The following is a 23,013-nucleotide window of genomic DNA, read 5'->3' as shown; positions in this document are numbered from 1 at the left end:
TTGTGCAATGGGGCATGACAGGATATTTACTCTGGGGATTATTTTGGAAAGGGGGGAACCACTCCTAGCAAATTCAGGGCAAGCTAACCAGAAATTCAATGTTAAAAGCAGGGGGACAACTCCTATATACAAGCAGGTAAGCAAAACAACTAAGTGAAAAGAGTCCCCTCTACATCACCACACTGTAAACAGTTGCTCCAATGAAAAACATGTTTTCCTTAGCTTTGTTGTCACAGAGGTGTGATGATAAACTCTTTAAGAAGAGTAAAAAGCTAAAAAATAAGAAGTATGGAAAATAAAAAACGTGGTTCACCTACCAGAAAGTGACGCCAGAGAGGGAGTTAAAAGGTAAACCCATCTTGCCAAAGCCAAATTCACAGAAACTTGTGATAACATTTTCACCACCAATCTAGAGGCTGCTGCAGAAATGAGCAACAGCTGACAAACAGAATTATCAAAAGCGCAGTACAAAAATATTGGAAGCATGAATAAGCACCAATTTCACACCAAGGTAAAAGCTACAAAGCTTTACTTGGACGCCTGAGGTCATTTCTTGACAGAAAGCTGTCATTCTGGAATTCAAAGCCTATTTGCCCCTCATTACTGGCACTCATCCACCACATTAATCCTTTGAGAGTTCAAATTAAAATCTGATACACTGAGTTCTTCAAATTCAAGTGAACATAACATGTTGAATTCTCCATACTAAAGACACTGTTGCTCTATCTCATGAATCCGGCAAATTTTTGCTTACTTGCATAAGATATGCCACCAATATGCCATTTTCAATGGATAAAAAGGGCCCAAAGGAACCAGTCCAGAGATGGTGGTTGCTATGCAAAAGCTTACCCTGTATCACAAGGTACAGCAACAGTGTCTTTGGTCAGTGGAATTCAAAATATGTTGATATGCAATCAGACAACTCGGTGTACCAGATTTTATTCAAATTTAATTCGCAAAAGATTTATTGTACACTGGTTACTTCATTAACTGGTGAAACTTAATTTGCAGGTGAAATTGACTCACTTGGCTAGCAAACGTGCCCGGTCTGTTTCTTTGATTAAACTAATCCTTTCTGTTCATGTCAAGACCAGCTTGTGTTCAAGGCTTTCTTGACCATAGACAAGAACTGTTGAAATGGGGAAATCAGCCCTCAGCCTGTGTAGGTGGTTTAGAAATACCTGTACCAGTGTTTTAGTTGGTCTGTCACAAGTCCTTTTGCAGGTCCCTTCTCAAGTCCAGTCACAGTTCCCTGCATAAGGCCTGTCATAAGTAACAGGGTGCACAATGACAAAAAGAATGCTTTGGTCACAGCTCATTTGAACAGCTTGTGAATTTGGGTAAGACTGACTGACTAGTGATGGACGTGTGATGGACTTACAGGGACTTGTGATGGAGTCGACTACAACACTGACGTGAACCTTGTTCACGTCAGTGTTGAAACTGGACCTCCAAAAACTGGAGGAAAAAATCATGGAACACCAACCGTCAACTGCCTTTCAACAATTCCTCAACTGGTATTGAAAAGTCAACGCCTTCACAATTCAAATATCACAGAGTGGAAAAGAGGACATGTTCTCCATGTGAAATGTAAAGCAGAGAGCAGTTCTTTCATAGTGTTCTCTCGCCAATATGGTAAATATAAACTGCATGCTGATTTATAAAGATGGCATTATATGTAACAATGGCAAAGCACAACAAATGTTTGCCAAATACAAGCAATGTAGCAATGAATATTCAACATCTTCAGCCACGTAAAGCACCTAATGAACTATTTCACACACAAGGGCTCCCGTGCCTACAGTTTATGACATAAAATCCCATGCATGATCACTGTACCTATCTGGATACCACATGGAGTCATCGGTACCCAATAGAAAACTAGATGGTAACTGGTCCCTTGTTTGCTGGTTTAACAAAATTCCTGCTGCAACGCTATTTTTCATTCTCTTTGGCACTGAAATTCCGTCCAAAGGATACATTTGCTTAACATGTAGAATGAATCTTATGAGATATAATAAGGCATAGTTTGTAGTCTGCATTCAGACTTACGTGCAGGATCTGCACAAGGGCGATTCACTCGCAATGTGGCCGTGTCTTAATTACTTTGCTGTGGCTTGACATTACACGTCAGTCTATGGCTGTGGCTCAGCCACAGTCCATAGAGTCATGTGTATAAGTTCAAGCCATGACCAATTTATTCAAAAGCAGCCTGTGTTTGGCCTATGGCGCAGCATGTGCCTCAGGAAAACATGTTCAGCACACCACACTTCTTCTACACTCAATCTGGAGAGAGTTCCACACATGGAGCCTGTTTGGTCACATGGATCTGGACGGCGATTAGTGATCCCAGCGCTGCTGGTTCACACCATCCACGATGCAAGTTTCGGTGTCTGCAAACCAATGACCGATCACCCAGTCTGAAACAAACACGGCCATGGACATCACTCACTTTTCCACTCCTGTCGTAAATCAACCACCAGACAGTGATAACGTCCTCAAAAGTCACATTCAGCAGGCAGAATATTGAACAAGTTACTGAAGAAAGTACTTGGACTTTTTCAGACCAGTCTCATAGGGTTTGTGCACAGGGTGTCAAGTGATGACCATGTATGGGACTCTTCCCCAGTAATCTAAGCTCTACCTTTCATGCCACGTTTACGCTAACAGTGTCATTCTCATTCACATGTTGCAAAGAAAAACATTCTGCACACTGTTCTCTTTCTTTCCCGTGGTCACAAGCCAAAATCCTGCATCTGTGCTCTTTTATAAAACCCATGCATTGCTACTAAAAATGAATCAAAATCACAGAAAAAAAAGATTTAAACTGAAAATAGAATTAATCGTCGAAGTCCCCATTTCTCCGAGTTGCGAATCCACGCTACCCAGTAATCAGAGTTGTAATGACTCAAATCAATTCGAGTCTCAATTCCTGGCAACTTGACTCAAGTGCCACTGAATAAATGTTTCAACTCGACTCACTGTGAGCAAAATGACTCACTTCGACTCAAGTCAAAAAATTCAGTGACACACCACAATACTGCCAGAAATACAAAATTGAGTACACTTTGGTTGGGATTTCTAAGGGCGATGAAACACTCATGTCTGAGCACTGCCACATTAAAGACTGCTAAATACATTTTTGAATATAGCTCTGAATCTGAATATACAGAATAGAATTGAATTGAATGAATGTGGAGTGGGCCAGGCACCTATCAGCTTTCCACGTCCCAGTCAAAATCGCCATCGGAACCCCAGCCATCACCCTAAAAATGAAAGATAAACAAGACAGTAGACACTTTCATAAGAGCTGAGAGTTTGGATGGTTTGCACACTTCACTTTAATCTGCATTTCAGTTTTCCCTGGTATTTTCAGCCACACGCAGATGGTAATACTGTGCGTCAAAAATACGGTAAGCTACACGGGCTGCCTTTTCAGATGCCAAATGCCACAGATGCCAACTCTGTCATTTGTGAAAAATTTGTTCATTACCTCTCAGCGAGACCACGCGTTTTGCAATACTCAGGAGTGACTATGCCCCGCAATACTTACATCATCATCAGGCTCAGCAGAAACTGCACCCCTGTTGAAAGCCATGGAGGTGGATCTGGGCTGTTCCACGTGGGCTATGGGTGATGTCTGATTTGTCTGATAAGCTGCTGGCCTGGCTGATTTTAAGTTGCTTCCTTTCTTGGTGTCTTTTGCCCTCGCGGAAGCAGTGAAGGAAAATGATGGTTCCATGTCAGCAAAGAAGTCTGGTTCTTGACTCGTCTGCTTTTGGGATAAAATGATGTCGGGTATAGAAAATTCGCTGCCAAGTTCTGAGGATATGGGGCTTTGGGGGACCTTTGCGGGCCTTTTCGGAACAGTCTTGGAAGTGGATGGCTGACTTTTGGGGTTTTTTGCTTCCGTTTTTGGTTCGGGAGAAACTTTTCCAACTGGCTGCTTTTTGAGTTGTAAAGACTTTGACGGCTTTTTGGAGGAGGCATGTCCCTTCTCGTTTGCATTTGTCCAATCAGAATCTGCCTTACTCCAGTCATCTTGCACTCTGGACCAATCAGGTTTGACGACAGCATCACCACTCACTGCTGGTATAGTTTCTACTGGTTCGGCTTTGACCGGTTCCTGTCTCTCCCTACTAGTGAGTAACAGGGATCCTGACTGGTTGATTTCAGAGTCTGGACTGGTAGAAACTGCTGATTGGTCAGCACGGTCTACATCCTCCCAGTCTGACCAATCATCTTTGTCCTGATGATTTACTTCATCCAAATCCCCCTCTGGTAAGATAACACCTTCTTCTGACCTTTCTTCACACTCAGAGGAATTTGTCTCCTCAAATGTTGGAGACAGTTCTTCAGGTTGAGAATGTCTGATCGTTTCCAAAGAATCTTTGTTTAAGTTGGCCATGGACAACAAGGTCACTGTTCAGGGAAAAGAATAAAATTGTTAAATAAGAAACAAATTTCCAGCCAATGCAAATCTGTCACAGTGAGATAAATCCAGTACAACCCATGAAACTAAACTAAAAAATAAAAAGAGATAAAACCCGGTTTCAACGAAGGTGTGTTACATGTCACTTTTTTCCATTGGCAGTGCAAATATTTTCACTCAAATCCACTCAGAAATAAGTTGTCAAATTTTTCGGCAACAGTTTTTAGTCATGCCTTTTTTTGGCAATTTCCCAGGCACAAGAAATCATGGCCAAACACAAAGGTTTAAGTTCTAAGTCTGTCACTTTTCCAGGACTTTCCGGAACTAAAGGAAGAACAATTTCCATGATATTTAATGCCCCTTTACAAAGAAAAGTAACCACAGCCGCTACTTCAGACTGACAAGCATGGCCTTTAAAATTTATCATCATTCTGTTATCACATCAGAAGCAGCCCGTCAAATATAACCTTCGCAAGATCCTGATTTCCATAAGTTTCTACGCATATTTCCTCTAACAACAGGATTGCAGGTCACTCTATTTTTTCTCAATTTTCCATAACTTTTTCAGTGACTTTTCAAGACATTATTTCCCATTTTTTAAAAAGGATTTTCTATGACGGTGGGGATCTGGCAGGACGGACCTTTCCCACTCGAGTGGGCCTTCTTGGCTTCTCGTTCCTTCCTCCTTTGCTCGTTCTTCAGCCGCATCTCCTCCCGCCTCCTCTCTCGCTCCTCTTCCCTCCGCTTGGCCGCCAACCCCCCGACCTCCTCCTCCTCATTCTCCGAGGCCCGTCCACTGTCGGGGACCCGGGAAGGGGAAGCCCGGGTGGGTGGCGTCTTCTCCAACGGGGGGATGGTGATGACCCCGCTGACAGCTGTCAGGTTGGTGACGTTGTCCATATTCTTCAGTGGGCTCTCCTTTTTACTTAAGAACTGTGAGAGTAAAAAAAATATAGCATTTTGAATGTCCATTTGAAATTAAAAGGGATGGATAAAATTCTTGGACATATGGAAGAAGAAATCTCATTACACATACGCAACCAGAGGAAGGTTTAAGTGTGGAAAATTGATTGAATTAAAGAATTCTACATTCAAAAAGTAGTGAGAGAATAATAGAAGAACGACGTGATGCGATTCACTTCTAAACCGAAGTCAGTAAAACATCATACCAATGGCATGGTTAACTGTGAGTTGTTCGGTTACCACTGTCCAGATGCAACCCATTTCAGGACCACATTGCCAAATCAGAATGGTGCAAATCAAGTTTATGGGCCAAGTGTGCAACAGGAGAGCATGAAAGGAACAAGTGTCCCAGATTCTCATCAGTCTGGCCGGTTTGAATTGCATGAGATCAGTGTTGACGTCAAGTCAATCACTGTCACAAACAATGACAAAGGAATGCTTTTGTCACAGCTTATGAATGGATAGCTTATACTTAAACTTGAGGTTAGATGACTTGTGATGGATGTGACTATGTCACAGGACAGGGACGTGACAGGAGCACTCAATAAAACAAATGGTCCTACGTACCTTTGGCCTTCCCTCCACAAAGTACTTGATTCTCTCTCCGCCTACCACTAAGTGTGCTCCCAGTATTGGTACCATCTCTGCTAGTCCCCTCAGACTAGCTGAAACCAGTTCATCATGGTAATCCTTCAGTCCAATAAGAAGCTGGAAAACAATTATAAAGAAATCAGGAATTGTCAAAAAAAAACCAGTGAACAGAGAGTGGTCAAGTGGACTTGAAGGATGGCAGGGTTTTTCATGTGAAGTTTTAATCTGGTCGGGGAAATCGTGGTTCTTGTGTCTTCACGAAAGCCATTTTACAGCAATCACTTCTCTACAAGACCAATGCCGCTAATTATTTACGGCAGAGCTGTCCAATGAATAAGGAACACTTATACCAAGTGTCCAGTTAACAACAGGTGAATGTCCTCAGTGACACCAGACTTTGAGAGACTGCTTCCTATCCACAGTCCACAATTTCAAGGCATCACTGACTTCTCCAGGGGTGTGAACTGACGCCCTAGCCTGACCTACATGCGGCAGTATCACGTGCTTCAGCAAGTTGACATCGAACAGGTCCACGTAGGAGGCAAAATACTGCAGCAGGCAGAGACGGACGTGCATCTCCCGCGAGGGGAAGAGCTTGCAGACGACGGGGATGACGTGCTGCTTGTACAAGTCCTCGGGGAACAGAGGATTGATCTGGTCGGAGAGAAACTCCCTGCGCTTGCTGTTAGATTCTGGTAAGGTAACATGAATAGAAGTAATACAAATTATGACATATTCCAGAAATGAATGAAAAAAGCCTGTAGGCCCCCATGGGTGCGGTCTGGGCAGTCTTCATATGATACTCTTACCCCTGACTGGCAGGCTTAGAGTTGTTTATGGATCCTAATGTACTCTTTTGGAGTATGCACGTCCATATTGAGAAGCCTTATCTTATGTTGAGACTAAATCTCCCCTTTACAGATACATCTGTGATGCCACACAGAGACTTTAAGCATTCTGAGTGGTGCCAACTTCCATTACGGTTTCCATACCAATAGATTGCTTTATTTATCAATTTTGACTTCGTTTAATCAGGCTAGCTCTATTAGTTACCACTGAAACAGTTTCCTTAGGGCCCCGGGAGAAGGAAGTGAGGAAGACATGATGTATATAGAGGTGGGAGGAAAAGCCCAGATGAGTATTTACATGTTAACGTACGGAATCAGGTTAGGATTTAACTTCAACCCATACATTGGTCTAGCTGGGATTCCAACCTAGGCTGCAGGGGCAGCAGGCGAGGAGAGTATCCCCATTTCCGTGATGCAAATGCAATTACCTCGCAGCGGAGTCATGAAGTGTGGCAAGACCATGGCCACGGCCATGGGCTCAGCCATAACGAAGCTGGACAGGAGCAATGGAGCCAGGCGGTTGGCCACCAGCTCCCGGGGCAGGCGGTGGAGTCTGGGTGCTAGACCTTCAAAGAACGCATTCTTGGCTGCTTCACTCTTGACAGTCAGGTGGACCAGAAAGTTGGTGATCTCCAGAAAGTCGTTCCTGACAAATAAAATCACATTTTCCACTTGAAGGAAGGTCATGCTGTTCGTTTGAACACACTGAAGATAAATTTGGAATAAATGACAATGTGACAGACTTTCCTTTACTCTACTGAACATAAAACAGGAATTTCAAGTTTTTGACAAATTTTGCAATCCGTATTTTATCATATTTCACATTATTTTAACATTTGCGAGTTGAACAGATGTTCAATCTTCCACCGTTTTTAAGAGTAAATCTATATTTACATGATACTTACTTGAAGAGTTGGTCATTCAACAGAGTTGAAAGCCTGGGCCTAAGGGTGGGTTCCTCAATCAGAAACTCATCGTTAATTCGCTGCTCAAAATTTGCCGTCATTGAACCTGCATTGTTGGAGCAAAGAAAATGGAGTTTAAAAATGTATCACTCTGCTCACCCTCAACTCTACATCCTGTTTGGTTTCTCTTCAAGAAGTATGCCAAACACAACAAAAACCTGACACAGGTGAAGCAGATATAGGCAAGTGCGATCAAGGATCAGTATTTATCTTCCGGTTGGTACGTGATGCGCCTAGTGCATGTGTAAGGACATTGAAGTGGGACCAACTCTAAACAACCATTTTCAAGTCATTTAGGCCTACAGGGAGAAAAAGTGGCCATAGGAATGGAAAAATAACAACAGAAATGTGAAAATGATCGTTTACCAGTGGCATTCTTACATTTTCTGTTTTTCTGACATCTTTTCTTACAGCTGGTTCTCTCTGCATTGTGCTATTCAAAGCAGCTATGGCACCCAGGTTGGTCCTGAATAGTCCACTGGTCTAGTCCAACTATCACTGACTAACATGCATTTGTTCAGGGTTAAGTCGAACCATGGTTAAAGAGCACCTCTGAGGAAAACACGTTTTCTCCTATTTTATCTGTTCAAATAAATATGGAAGCATCCAAATCGAACGCAGTGCCATTTGTCTTCGGAGCTCAACTTTAACAAGCTCAAAAATGGTTTCTTTTCTGTTCGTGCCAAGCTCTGAATGTAGATTGCATCTTTAGGAGAAAACTGAGAAAACAAAGGAAACCCTCGCCCTGTGTTTGTTGTGGATAAACCCTGTGCATGTCATGTAATACATCTAGCCATTGTTTGGCATGCCCAAGGGTTTATCCCTTCATTTTCTCTGTTTTCTCAGAATGACGCAGAGAAAATGTGTTTTCCTTAGAGGTGTTCTTTAACTATGGTCCTTGACCGCACTTGTTCGTGGCTGTTGGATGCAACAAAATGCAACCCTGAACACAAATCTGCCAATACATGGTGTGGCTGCACAGCGTGTCCTGCCTCTTGTGTTGAAAATTAAATTCAATAAATTACAACTGAGCTCTATCACTACTGCATATACTGAAATTTGGCTTGCGGTTGAAAGAAAGGAATACGTCAGGACAGATTTCTGTTTTAGAATAATCTGCAGTTCTCAATCACACATGTCCAACAGTATCTGAATTTGAATCGTATAGTCGGCAAAGCCTCCATCAGGAAACATCACACCAACTTGAGGTTAAGTTTGGGGGGTGTGGAGCTAGACATGTCTTCAGTAGCTAAAGGAGTTTTATTAGGCTGTCAATGTTCCTGAGGCATGTGACTAACGCTGCATCAGAATCTCTTGTGTAGAGCTAGGTCTAGGTCTTTGCTCCATTGGAAAAGTGTGGAGACGCGTAGACAATAGACTTAGCCGTAGCTCTGGAAGCCCGTTTCGGACGTGGCCTAAATGTAAACAACGCCACCACGTGTGGACTGCCTTGGCCACGGTGATCACATATATTCCCACGGGCAGCTTCCACCACGTGCGAGCGCACGTGCGAACGCTGCATGCCTGACTAGTTTATCTTGAATAGGAAGATTAGCATGACAATACTATGCACTCATTACCATCACAACACATCACAGGTCCAGCACGATCGTGACATCACAGGAAAGAGGTCTGTATCATCGCGTTAGAGCAACAAGGTCGTATCTCATTTACAAAACAAATGAGGGTTACGACCTTGTTGCTCTGACACGACACGCAAAGGTTACAAGCCCCAGGAGATCAAGACTCAAGACCCATGACCAAGATCCCCTCCCGGCCGCAGGGTCCCTTATACCCAAAGCCAACTAGATAAGGCCCCTGGCTCTCTTACTCTCCCCTACCGAGGTTGTACTTCCCACCATATCCAACATATCATGAGCAAGAATGACATCGAGGTATTCTACACAGCCCCTCTCAAGATCCGCCGCCTGCTGACATCCCATCGTCACAACCCATTGCATCCAGTCACCTTATATAAACAGCTTCATCATCAGCATCTCTTCAGTCTCCCGACGACAGACTGAGCACGCAATCTGAAACGTTGAGTATACTCCTTGTTCTTTTCAGAACCACACATATTCATGAGAGATATATTCCTTCGCATGGTGCTACCGCAAGCCTTTCCACGTATTATGTGACCGGCTCCACAAAAATGGGTATTATTGGACAAATGAGTTACAGACACATTTGACTTGGTAACATTATAAGCTTTAATTTGGTGTACGTTTGAACCCTATGGCATTTTGCAATCTGGAGATTTAAGGATTTTTGCATTATCATATCATACACATTAACAGAATCACTTTCAGAGATAAAGCCCTTTAAACGCAGGAAGTGGAAAAAGAAATCAGCCAAGAAGAGAGTCTTTTGATACCCATAGCAACAGTTAGGTTTCTTGTATGAATTGTGAAAGTACTGATATAATAGAGGCCCAAAAACCAGGAAGTAAAAAATCACCCTGTGTCCCTTAATACCCTTTGTTGCAGAGCAGGTCACATATAACTGGAGCGCGGCCATTTGTGATGGGATCTACGAAAACCCTTCGCATGGTGAGCTTTGTCATTTTGGTGCATATCAACTTCAAATTGAGCTGGACACTGCCCTGTTTTCAAAACTGTTTAATTTGTGATTCCAGACAACCGAGATTCATGTTGTAGACAACCTAGAATCATAAATGGAATGTAGCTGAAAACAAGAGCTTGTCCATATTAATTGGAAGTTTATATGCACCCAAATGACAAAGCTCACCATGTGAAGGGTTTTTGCAGATCGTATCACAATTCTGGTGCAAATGGCTGATCAAACGCGATGACTACCTGTGCCCGCGCAGCTACCTGTCTACTCCTGGGTAGAGACAGGCACGTTTGGGTAAAGTCACCCTTGGGTAAGGTCACAACATGTGCTGGATTTAAACTGCTGATTCCATGATCTGCAGTTACAGACCTTATTCAATGGGTCACACGTTCCAATAAAATAAGACAAGATAACTGCTTACCAAGGTCTGTGAGATACTCCAGCATGTTCTGGGCGAGAATGCCAAACGCGTACGCATCCCTGGCGTGGCCAAACTGGGGAGCTGTGGACGAAACGCTGTCCTCTTGCTCCTCGGGAGGGATTGCTTGAGCATTCCTCAGGGGCTTGCTCTGCTTGAGAAACTGGCAGATGCAGGAAAATGACAAAGTGAAGGGTTATGCACACAGCATGTTGTGAGCGGAAGCAAATACCAGGAGGGCTGGTTTTGGGTGGGGCTGGAAATGAAGGGTTAACTTTTCTGGAAGAGTGGTCCCAATACTTTCCCACTGAAAAAGTGGGAAAAAAAATTGGGTATAAGTCTTGATATCTATGATGTTTAACAGATATTCTTGGGACTTTTTTGGTTATACATGTATATGTCAAAAACTACCATTAGTCAAACAGACAGGAGAGTAGTTAGTTACCGTTAAATTAAATCTGTATATTAAATGAAATTAAATACTCTTAAATCTGCCACTGGGTGTGGCCACAATTCAATGGACTGCTCAGCCTGGCTGGTACTCTTCCAATGGGACTGACAACATTTGTCTTCCACACCACTGGTACTTTGCAAACATAGAAACCAGCTACTATTTCATAGACAAGTAGGTTTACGTCTCACCTGCACAGTGGCATCCTCAAATTTGCAGAGGTGCTCCATGCCGCCCAACCTCCAGCCACCATCCTGGACGCTGACGTAGATCGAGGACAGGCAGACGTTGTTGTGAGATGCCCCTCCCTGGACAAAGGGAAACGATTGATGCATAGTAAGAAAAACAGTGTTGAGGTGACGAAGTGGCAAGGTCCTTGCTGTCAGTGTGTGAGAATGCATGTTGTGCATACACGAATGGCCTGTGAAAAATGCACCAATATATTGTTCTGAAAATTGGTGCTTCAAAGAAGTTTCGTCTCTCCTGTTTCTGAGTTGAGGGGACGGACTGACCAGAAAATAGGCATTTCATTCCCTCACATATCACAGCATTTTCTGATGTTGGTCAGGCAATGTTGCTGCAGTACCACTAGGGGAAAGAATTCAATACACGAACACTGCTCGACACCCTGTGTAGTGCGTACACACCCTACTATGAGACTCGTCTGAAAAATTCCCAAGTGTTTTCTAAGCAAATGCTTCAACATTTTCCCTTCCGAATTTGACTTTTGAGAACATTATCACTTTTAGATGACTGATGTCACCGCAGGGAAAAATTGTTGATGTGCATGTATGAAATTGGGAGTAATTGCAGAAAACCCTGCCATTCTAAAAAACGACCCCTGGAATGACTGGTTACGTGGGTACAAGGTGAAAATCCCTTGAGAACAGCGTGACACTTTGACCTGTCCCTGGCTATGAGGTTGATCATGCGGGGTGGGATTTTCTGCAATTGAGCTTGTAATTTTTCCTCCACTATATCATGGAGCTATAGCTATAGCCTTACGGTCCAAGATCCTTCAAAATCTGCCAGAAAAATTGAGAAAATTTCAGAGAATCTGGGAAAATAAGCCCAGCCAATTATTATTACACAGAGGATTTGCTGTTGCTTGAAAGTTAAAGCACACAAAACGTGGGACTGGTTCACTGTACAGTGGAATTCAGTCGGCAACAATTCTGGCTAAATTTGGATTAAGCTGTCTTGGGCAGGGTTCAAGCTGGTTTGAGGTGATTTCTGGCATCACAGTTGCGCATTACCCTGTCATGAAGAAAGCTGAGGGCCTCGGCAATGTTGTACAGGCCTGCGCAGATCTCCTCAGGTGTGAGGCTGTCCAACACTATCTCCAGCGGGCGCACCTGCTCTGTTATCAGATAGGTTCCTTCCACATTGTCGCAGGAAGCGAAGAACTTCAAGATGGTTGGGTGACGAAGTATCTTGAGTTGCTGAGAAGAAGGAATAGAGAGTTTTGAATACAACCTGGGCTTACTACTCGTCTACGTTACTACAGCACTGTGATGATTGGTGTCATCAAATCATAATGATTCCTGTAGCAAAGAGTTCCCACACACGGACATCACTCCACACCCTGTACACAAACCCTAGGTGACGGGGCTGAAATTTCCAAGTTTTTCGTGAGAAAACACTTCAATACTTTCCCTGCTAAATTCGACTCTTCAGGATAATTTATCACTTTCTGATGGCTGATATACCACTGTAGGGAAAAATTAGTGTTGCCTACATATGGAACCTTCCCCAACCACACAGAATTAAACAGTAGTAAAGTGTTTAATTCTGTGGGGATAGGTCTGGTAGGCCCATAACAGCTGGCTTTTGCATTGGGTTTGGCATACCTCCGAAAAACAAAGTCCAACAGCCTCTGTGCACAAAGTCCCATATGGGTGTTTAACTTTGTATGAATGGGGAAGGTTAGGGCCAGCAACCCTTCGGGGGTTAGAGTTAACAGAACGAGTGAACATGTCACAGTGCATACGGAGCACAGCACAATGGGCCATTACGAGTTTCTGATGAAGATAACATAGAGAATGTTGTACCCTCTCTCCACTTCCCTTTTCATCAGATATCATCTCAATAGACCCAATTTGGGACGGAGAAAAAATTCCTAATTTTGTTAGGAAATGCTTGGAAAATTTTCTGGCCTTCCCACAGACGTTGTACACAACTGCTGATGTACAGTCTTACAGATGCAAGTTAATTTCTTTCAAGGTAGGCCTAGTTTAATAATTACATGTATATGCTATCAGCAGGTCAGTCTGCTGCCAGCAATGGCCAGCTGTAACCATGGCAGCAGTTTTACTGCTGAAAAACAAATGTGCAACTAGTTTACACACAGCAAAATCTGAAAATGGAAAGAATTCCAGATGTGGACATTACTTAATTGGGAGTAACTATAGAACGCAGGGCCATGCACGAATACAACCCCCTAGAATCACTGCCTATGATGTTGCGTCGGGGTACTCCCGGCCCCAGAACTATGGGGTCTGAGGTCCACTCCGTTGGACCCCACCAGTGCTGGGAGTAGCGTTGGATTTGAGTGACACTGGGAAGAAGGCGAAAAAAGGACAAACTGAGTCTACGATGTTGAAAGAGTTCTTTCTGAGAATGAAGCAACACAAATGAACGGAGATGGTCAAAAATCTAAGTCCAAACTGAGTGGCCCTATATAACTTATAAGCCTTATCGCAAATACTGCATGGGTGATTTTTCAAAATGGTAGAAAGACACTGTGGGAAGGAAAAAGGAGTAAACATTGCCCCTTTTTCGTTCCCACAATGCCTTAGTTATGGCCTAAGTTATAGGCCTGTCTTATTTATAGTGCTTTCACAGATGGAAGGGACTGGTTAGTGGCATCCGTATATGGAACTCTTTCCCAACAATGTTACAATGGATATCAAAATAGGCCTAGATTTCTACTTTTGCGGCATTTTCCAGACGTCTGTCTTCCTGCTCTGATTTCTTGTGTACAAACACCGACACTCGCGAACCGTCCTTGCGTTTGGCAGGGTGGAGTCGCCACTCGCTTTGCGATGGGGTTGCAAGCGGCTCCTCGAGTTTACAGCCTTGCAGAACGCTGCTCTCCGTTCCCATTTTCCCCAAACTTCTGTGTTTTGGATTTCAAACGGAAACACCTGTTGCGATTTCCGTGATTTTCTGAGTCATTCCGAAAAACGAGTCGAACGTAAATATCCCCAACATGTCCAAGTTGCATGTAAATGCATGTAGTATGGCACCTTCATCCACGGGAAATCCCATTATTTTGTTAGTCCAGTCTGCATGAGTTTCGTTAAAGATACGGATACTCGACCAAGGTTAATAGACAGGTGCTCAGTTCCGTTCAGTTCGGTAGCTTAGAATTTATGTGCTGTAGGATAGGTACAAGGTAACCAAAACTTGTCCTACGGTTCCCCTCTTTCGTTTTTCGATTTATTTTCTAGATACTTAAAAGTCACAAAAATTGAAATATGTGTTATTAAAAAAATCGACATTTTAATAAGTATTCGATGCAGCTATCCCATTTTCCAAAAATAATTGAAAGAACTCTCTTAACGTTGGTGTGATATTTTACAGCAGCGACTTTTTGTCAAGACTATAGACAACAACCTTTGACCTGGATCCCCTGAAAGGAGTGTTTGAAACCCGTTATCGCTCTCTTTCGTACACATTTCTGCAGTGAGTGAGTGGAGTGTAAAAAGTTGATAATTGAAATCTGGTTTTTTCATATCTTAATTCATTATTTTTTATATTTCGTCAAAGTGTTTAAAGTATTTGTATATTTTCTTCAATATTTGTAATTTTGGCCCTTTGAAAAGGTTAAATCATGCCGTAAAACTTATGTCGCATCCTGAACGAGCGCATCGACACTCCGAAAAATGAACAGAATCCAAGATGGCAGCGCCCATACAACTTCATTTACAAGCTTACAATACAACTGCAACTTAGTCTACTTCACGACTTATCCATAGGCCTGTTCAGCGCAATCTTTGGGTGCGTTCGAGCGAGTTACTCAGGATATCACAAGTATACTCTTGATCAATTGAACGGCTGGAGTACAACCCGTGGGTCAGCAAGAGTACTAGACAAGATAGGGACATGCACAAATGAGTGAGGGCGCTGTTCATTTAGGAACTCATTTTCTTGAGTGGGAAATTGTGATTGAAATTTGTCTTTTTCTGCACGCTCTACCTCCATTTAATTTCAAATTTTTTGATATTTCAAGGGAAGTCAATATTTAAGACTGCACAAATAAGAACAAAGATTTTACGAAAATATGAATTTTAAGCTTTTCAGTCAAAATCCAAACTCATTTCTGTGTACAAAAAAAAATCACAGTTTGCTCTGCATTACACATATACAAAAATGTCCAAAAACATCTTGAAATACCTCTACTTTAAATCAGTATTTCTTTGCTTTGCAGAGACTGATGGAATCCAAACTTACATCAAAATGTTTCTCATGACATCCTCTCCAAATTAGTTGATAAATTTATGAGCCTCCCTAGACTAGAGAGGACCTGCATCATGTACATCAGGTACATGGAGCGTTCTCACCATGGTCACTGAGGACATTTTTTGTTATTTACATTGTGGGAGGTCGTGGGTTTGAGTCCCACCTGAGTATGCTTTTGGTTTTTTTCACAAACCTTTGGGGGCATACACTGAATATACAATGTTAAAATACACGTTGAGCAGGGCTAAAATCCAAAATTAATTTACATCTCCCAGGTGCAAATCCATATTTGAAATATTTAGATGACCATGATGACCATGATGACAATGAAATCCTAGGATAGTTTTTTTCTCATGAATATCACAATCTATTTATAGGTTGTGTGTGCAGTTTGTTAATTTTGTGCAACCACAGATGTTGACTCTCAAATTGTGCAAAACGATTAATATTGCATGGTACAACATGAATCGTGGGCAATAGTTGTTTGTAAGACTTACTTCCTTAAAAGTAGGGACTGTCCCAAATGACCGATGAAGCATAATGGTGGACCCAATAGTGGTGCCAAAATTGGAACTCCGGCTGCCTGAGATCTCAAGGGAGCAATGCTGTGATTTTGTGCCAGTCCCACAGATGTATCATGAATGCTTAGCACACAATATATACAAATGGGCATTGACCAATTCTTGTCATAACCAGCATTGTGCGTTGTGGTGTGCACGACCTGAATTCTCCATTATTTTCAAAATTTTCAACCAAAAATTATTGTCTCTTTTTATGACAATTTTTTCATAGCTTTTGCTGTGAAATGGAAATAGTTCGGGCTGAAATTTACATAAAATTAAATAGCTCATGCAAAAAAGAAAAAAGGTCCAACCTAGTGGCCCTATTTTTGAAAGGTCTGTTTTTGGATGTAGAACATTTTTGGCTAACATTAAAATGTGTCTACTGTCGTAAGGTTCTGACTATTCATAGCCACTGTTACAATTTTAGAATGTTACCTTTTCTCAGTTTGTTTGCAAATGACCTTGCCTCTTTGAAAAGTGGGTGAAAGTTAACACGTTCTTCATGGAAAGGAAAAACTAGCTTGGAAACAGCCAGCTATTTCCTAACTTTTAAAGAGAAAGTATCTCAGACTTGAAAAGACTGACATCTGTTGCGTCACTTTTGCATGTTTTCTCATTCATCAGACCAGGATGTCTGAGAACTGGGACGAGGCTGCAGTACCTGCTGAGGCCGAGGTGCCTGAGGTGCACCTGTTTGGCCGCTGGAGCTGTGATGAAGTCTCTGTCAGCGACATCAGCTTGACTGTAAGTACGACCCCTCTCTGAGGGAATCTCAAAAGTCAGAATGCTGCAGAACGTTCAAAGAGAAAATTGCTTGTTCCATTCAGGATCACCTGTCGTTCCTCATGAGTGCAAGGGATGTTCTTGAGTGGGAGCAGCAGTGGTTTTGTGTGCGCTCAAGCTGATTAGGGATGGCTTGTTTCTAATCAGAGTACAGTATGGAAAAAAGTGAGGTTTGGAACCCAAACTAGTCTTTCACTGCCCTGCTTATCGTACAACATTGCATTCTTAGAGATTTGGGGAACATGATGAAAAATGGCCTATGAGGTATATCAATCAAAATGGGCCCCAGGATTGCCGAATGATTTTCAGAAACCCCTGGCTGAAATCTGTCACAGCAAGAGTGAGTTAGAATTTCACAGTAAATGAAGAGATGAAAGGACAAAAAAAATTACCGGAGGACTGACATGTTTGGCCTTCAGGACTACATCGCGGTCAAAGAGAAGTATGCCAAGTACCTGCCCCACAGCGCCGGGCGCTACCAGGTCAAGCGGTTCCGCAAGGCCCAGTGTCCGGTGGTGGAGCGCCTGACCAGCTCCATGATGATGCACGGCCGCAACAACGGCAAGAAGCTGCTGACCATGCGCATTGTCAAGCACGCCTTTGAGATCATCCACCTGCTGACAGGCGAGGTAGGTTCTCAAAACTCTGAGGATTCACATTACACCTGGAGGGTCAGGGTAGGATGATTCCATCACCACTCTCCTCCCCCCCCACATCTCGGTTGCCTGTCTTAAACCTCTCGGGAAAGTCAGTATTTTGGCCTATCCTCCCCTCAGCTTTTTATGGACATTTATTAAGAACAGTTTGTGTAATTTCCGTAAAATTGGTGTCAGATTGACCAGAATTCATCATCATAAAAACTCCCAAATGCAAAGCGTGACTAGAAAATGTGCTGCAACGTTACCAGCAAACCGGTGTGGGGAGGGGATTGATTCTGCAGACCTCACCCCCATGATGTGTGAAATAATCAAAACTGACTCCGTGGTGAAACATCAGTCCCACCATGATGCAGAGGTAGCTTCACCATGCAATCTCAAAATTCATCAAAACACATTGTAGCCAGACATTGGATACCCCCAAGTCGTTTGAAGCCATTTTCTACGCAGGGCAGTCTTTTAACCCATGTCTTTGTCTCCTGGATCAGAACCCACTGCAGGTGCTAGTCAATGCCATCATTAACAGCGGCCCTCGGGAGGATTCCACCCGCATCGGCCGCGCCGGAACGGTGCGACGACAGGCTGTGGATGTGTCTCCACTCAGAAGAGTTAACCAGGTATGTTATAATGAACTAAAATGTCTAGTGCCCAGCAGGAAATCATCAGGACTGGATCGGGTGAAAAATGATGTGGTTTTCAATTTATTTTATCCAATTGTATTACAGTAGAGGTTTCATATGAGTCATGCAGAAGCGAGAAGAGGTGAGTGACTACATAAGAACTGCTGAGTTCAACTAGAGTTTTCACTATCTCACTAGTCTATCACAGATCATGTTGTAATTCAGGATGTTGTGGGATGAGCATTGATAAAGGAATGTCATTTCACTTCATATGAAAAGCTCTGTCATGTGACGGGAGTTGTAAATGCATTTTGAGGACTTGACAACCCTGCTTTTTAGGCTTTAAGAGCCAATTCGTGCTTTCAGAAATCTGAGCACAAATTCTCGGTGGCCATGTACCTGTTAACTGGCTTGGTACTGTGACCAAAGATTGCTCAAAACATGTTGCTAATTACTCCATCAGGCACGGGCCTGGTACCTTAACCGTGTTTCTGACTCTTTCCCTCTTTTCACCGGCAGGCAATCTGGCTGCTGTGCACCGGGGCCCGCGAGGCGTCCTTCAGGAACATCAAGACCATCGCCGAGTGTCTGGCTGACGAGCTGATCAACGCTGCCAAGGTGAGAGGGAGTCGGGGTGCTCTGTTTGTGGCAAGCCAGGCCTACGTTCCTGATTGACCACAGACCCAACCTCACATGTGAGGCTGACCTCGGCTGTTTTCAGACGTCGCTTTGCTATCCTCTATGTTGGTATGCCTTCCCTTTAGCTGGGCTACACCAAGGATGGGCATATCTGTCTGCATATCTGCCATATTTCCCTTTCCAGCCAAGGCTAAAACTCCCTGTCTTCTCCCAGGAACAGTTTTGAAAGTGACACCCTGTTGGTGCTATGTGAGGCCATAGTTCCAGTGTACCCAGTATTTCTGGAAGGAAATGTAAAGACTTGTTTGCCAGTCTCGAGTGAAAGATTCAGGTGAAAAAAAAAAGAAGCTCAAAACGTTTGAGGCAAATATTTTGGAGGGGCTGTCCTCGGGACAGGTGGCTGGATGAGACGCTGCCCTGTAGTCTGGTATAAGACAAATCCGAGGAGACACAGTTCCTGAGGGGCCATTGCACTCATGTGGGTGTCTTGATTGAGCGTGTGCAATTCAGCAAGTCATGCCACCCTACTGGTCAGAGAGGAGTGTAACGCCCGTGCACCACCTGCGCTCAAACAGCATAGCTCAGCTGTAAGGGACTCTTTTTCTTTTGGGCGGATTCTTCTGTACTGACCCCATCAACCCGTTCATACTGGAGGATGTGAAAACATGATCTGGCTGTCTATTCTTTGGGGTGTGTGATACACTGTCAGTTGTTCCCCAGAGTCTTGGCTAATCTTGTGTACATGTCTCGTTTTCCTGACTTTTTCACACACAAATGTCCAGAAGGCCTATGGAGATGGATCACACTATGGCTGAGTCAATCCCAATAATTCACTATTCAAATATTTGACCTTCAATTTGATCATATATCCAAATATTCCGTCGTACCAACCGGCAGATTGTTGATGAACAAACCATATACAATGTCAGTTGCAATAATGTGCACAATTGTGCATTATAATCACTATAACAGCTTCTCACATTTAGGAGTATCTCCAATCATGATTTAGCAAGATTTAAAAGACAAACAATACTTCTTGCCCTGTTATACATTTCTATTCCTTTTAAATTCTTTGATGAATAATTTACTTTTTGAATCGTAAAATTTCTGTCACTTCTCATTCGAATCTGCTTGAAACAAGCCTCCATAGTGCAATTTTCTCACTTAAACAAAAGAAAATTCTTTTCATGAATTTTGCATTTGACTATTCAAATTAGGAAAAAATATTTGAATATTCGAAGATCGATTGGATATTTGGATATTCGGCACAGCCCTTGATCACACGCTAAATTTGGACTTCCCTGCTGTACACATTCACTGTTGTGGCAAATAATGCTTCATGGGTTACTAGAAAACCTTAAGTTACTGTGAGATGCCATGCATGTGTGGCACATAACTGCAGAGAGTTAACATTTGTCGTTAACATTTGTCATTGAATTATCGTTAAAAACGGGCCAATATATCATGCCTTTTTTTCCCAGCCAAATTTAATGTCTGCAAGTGGTTAAGCCCCACCCAGTAGCATGCGTTCCATACCAATGCTGCAATACACAATGATCACAAATCGGTTTACTGAGGACATTTGGTCATGCTGTTATCTGGCCGTTTCTGGTCAAAGCATGATGGAGGGTGGCGTAATGGATCCGTTCGTTGACCGATTTCTCAACGGGCAAGAGGGGACAATTGAAATGGTGACACATACACACTTAACATGCTTTGGTGCTGCATCTTTTGTCTCTCTGTACAGGGGTCTTCCAACTCCTACGCCATCAAGAAGAAGGACGAGCTGGAACGTGTCGCCAAGTCCAACCGTTAAAATGGGGGCTAGGAATACCACCCACTTTACCTACCTGGTGATGATTCAAACCGTTTCCCAGATCTGCACAGATTTCTTTCCTGAAATCACTAAGAAAATGTCATTTTTTGCCCATCCTGTCAGCGAGGGCCAGTCACGTCAAGATACCGTCGATCAGCATAAATCTGTTTCTCTGTTCTAAGGCATCACACTGTTATGTCGTATATTAAAGTGCTTTGACCATCTTGGTTGCAGTTGCATTTGCCACAAAGACAAAGCAGTGGAAGAATAAACTTGTACAACTTTGGAAAGCTGTGAAAAGCTGTTCATTGTCAATTGTGCTTGTATGAGTATAAGTTGTGTTTCCTTGACCTGGATACTTGAGTGTGGTACTCAATGTGCTCAGTAGAAGTTAAAAATGGATCATGTAAAATTCAGAAAATGTCCTGGATTTAAGGATACTGACTTGGAGTGTTTCTTTTCAATTGCTCGACCACATTAAATGTGTAGCTTGTTTAAGATTTGATTGTTTGGGAATTGGGACCACAACTTTATGGGTGCCTTATGTAATGGGGTAGACAGTCCTTTTCAAGTTTGCTTGGGCAATTGCCTGTATCCATTCAGGGGAAAAAAAAATCATGGGGGGGGGCTGGAGGCCACTGTGTCGTAGCCTGTGCTTGTTTAACCATTGAAGCCAAGAGTAATGATTAGTGTTGGCTCATGAATGGGCCTGCCATTGCCTTCAGTTATCAAATTGCAATTTGCAGAAACACCATTTTCCTTATGAGGGTTTCTGGATCCGAGCACTTTTAGTTTGTTGTAATAGAGTTCCAGCTCCGGAACTGGCCAGAAACTTGTACTTGTAACTTCAATATGTGTAGGCTCTATACGTCGTACATGTTGAAACCGGGGCAATTAACTCTTGCCTTCAGAACAGGATGTACATGTACGTCTACTGGGAGATTAGTTTTGCATGAAATTTTGTCCGGAATTATCCCATTCATGGACCGTCCAACAAAAAGTGACATTTTATATGAAACAAGCTTGCTTTGGCGCATTTTTTAACACGTTAGCTTTCGAGAGGCATTCCTCTGGCATGGCCTGGTAACCTTAACCCTAACAGTCCTCGGTCCTCCAACAGGTGAAGGATTGAGGGGCGCACTCGTACATTTAGGCCCGAAATATGTCCGCCGAGCTCATTAATAAAAGTTGTACACTCAAAATATTCTATTTGAGTGGGTCCTGAGAGCCATGGAACTGGGGAATTGAAGAAATATGATACTGAACCTCTGGGCAGGACTCAAGGCTTTCAATTCTGAGCAATTTGGATGCAATCAGGTCCGAAAGAGGCACTATTTGAGCCATTTTGCAGAGGGATGGTTTTTCAAACTGGCTACATGTACTTTTCTGGACGGGGACGTTTTCTTCATTTTCGGGCTGATCTGCTTCTGGTGAAAATTTCTCAAAAATTCATTGGTCAACCCCACGGACGTGTATAATAAAATCTGGACTCGCAATGCCCTTAATCAGCTTATAGAGTCATTGAATCCACTCGCAGCCATTTTACCGAGCCGAATACAAAGCTTTCCTGGTAATGCCCGCCTTTGTTCTTCCTGACGTCAATAGTAGGGAGCCAACCCACGCCTTTGTATTCGGCTCGGTAAAATGGCCGCTGGTTGGCTTCTTTTTCATACAAAGGCGTTGCAAGTCCAGGTTTTTTTTATATACGTCCGTGGTTAACCCCCCGAAAATTGAAAGGAAAGTGAAAGGGGACATGTGGAACATCATTTTTCTGTGCAGCCTGAACACCTGTGAGAGTTGTATTTTCTAAATACTTGTGAAGTATGGGGATTTATCACTGCTGTCTATAGGAATACGGGCGATTCACAATAGTGCGCCACTAAGAGTTTGCAACATGTTGGCCAATCACAATGCGAGAAATTTGTTGACCCAATGCGCGTTTGGAAAAGGTCGACAAATTTCGCGCGTTGTGATTGGCCAACGCGTCGCAAAGTCTTGGAGGCGCACTACTGTAAATCGCCCGTATTTATTTGTAGTGGTGCACTCTGTAGAGTGTTGGGGTTAATATAATTGTATTCCGTTCAGTTGAGGGCGCTGCTCACACACGTGGGTCGCGCGGCGCTGTGGGGACGCTACACCAAATACGCGCCGATAGAAAACAGTACAAAATCGGACTGAAATAGCGCCGCCTGTTGACTCTCGTGAAGAGGTTGGCCTCCGTTTTTTTTTA

At 43.1% G+C, this 23,013-nt stretch overlaps 2 protein-coding genes across 3 annotated transcripts; one reads left to right on the top strand and one right to left on the bottom strand.

Annotated features, from left to right (window-relative positions):
* Window positions 1-929: 929 nt before the first annotated feature.
* scyl3 (SCY1 like pseudokinase 3) lies at window positions 930-14,490 on the bottom strand. The gene is made up of 11 exons (XM_087143172.1): window positions 14,174-14,490; window positions 12,499-12,684; window positions 11,434-11,550; window positions 10,795-10,954; window positions 7,740-7,845; window positions 7,263-7,480; window positions 6,473-6,678; window positions 5,963-6,103; window positions 5,074-5,365; window positions 3,554-4,422; window positions 930-3,266 (listed from the first exon to the last, which is right to left on the bottom strand). Exons 1-11 carry the CDS (start codon window positions 14,345-14,347, stop codon window positions 3,216-3,218), a joined length of 2,520 nt encoding a protein of 839 aa, XP_086999298.1. The 5' UTR covers window positions 14,348-14,490; the 3' UTR covers window positions 930-3,215.
* A 312-nt stretch (window positions 14,491-14,802) lies between these two features.
* Window positions 14,803-21,083, top strand: rps5 (ribosomal protein S5). Of its 2 annotated transcripts, none has more exons than XM_022250607.2 (6): window positions 14,803-14,929; window positions 16,894-17,013; window positions 17,472-17,681; window positions 18,197-18,325; window positions 18,848-18,946; window positions 20,715-21,083. In XM_022250607.2, the coding sequence occupies exons 2-6, from the start codon at window positions 16,900-16,902 to the stop codon at window positions 20,781-20,783; spliced, it is 621 nt and encodes a 206-aa protein (XP_022106299.1). In that variant the 5' UTR covers window positions 14,803-14,929; window positions 16,894-16,899; the 3' UTR covers window positions 20,784-21,083. The 2 variants fall into 2 exon arrangements, with proteins under 2 accessions (XP_022106299.1, XP_022106298.1); XM_022250606.2 differs by having other exon boundaries at window positions 14,845-14,933.
* Window positions 21,084-23,013: the final 1,930 nt, after the last annotated feature.

Source organism: Acanthaster planci, linkage group LG11, assembly GCF_054643075.1.
Source record: "Acanthaster planci isolate LZ-2023a linkage group LG11, COTS_SCS, whole genome shotgun sequence".
Lineage (NCBI taxonomy): Eukaryota > Metazoa > Echinodermata > Asteroidea > Valvatida > Acanthasteridae > Acanthaster > Acanthaster planci.
The sequence above is the reverse complement of the archived record's forward strand: the minus strand, read 5'-3'. Positions and strand labels throughout refer to the sequence as shown.

What these genes read in the sequence shown, in the direction of transcription:
- scyl3 (XM_087143172.1), bottom strand. Translation starts at nt 14,347, where the DNA reads ATGGGAACGGAGAGCAGCGTTCTGCAAGGCTGTAAACTCGAGGAGCCG. An exon ending in AGCACGTGATACTGCCGCAT is followed by an intron (nt 6,104 to 6,472) that starts GTAGGTCAGGCT and finishes ATTGTTTTCCAG; the next exon opens with CTTCTTATTGGACTGAAGGA. An exon ending in GGCCCACTCGAGTGGGAAAG is followed by an intron (nt 4,423 to 5,073) that starts GTCCGTCCTGCC and finishes TTCCCTGAACAG; the next exon opens with TGACCTTGTTGTCCATGGCC.
- rps5 (XM_022250607.2), top strand. Translation starts at nt 16,900, where the DNA reads ATGTCTGAGAACTGGGACGAGGCTGCAGTACCTGCTGAGGCCGAGGTG. An exon ending in TCAGCGACATCAGCTTGACT is followed by an intron (nt 17,014 to 17,471) that starts GTAAGTACGACC and finishes TTTGGCCTTCAG; the next exon opens with GACTACATCGCGGTCAAAGA. An exon ending in AGCTGATCAACGCTGCCAAG is followed by an intron (nt 18,947 to 20,714) that starts GTGAGAGGGAGT and finishes CTCTCTGTACAG; the next exon opens with GGGTCTTCCAACTCCTACGC.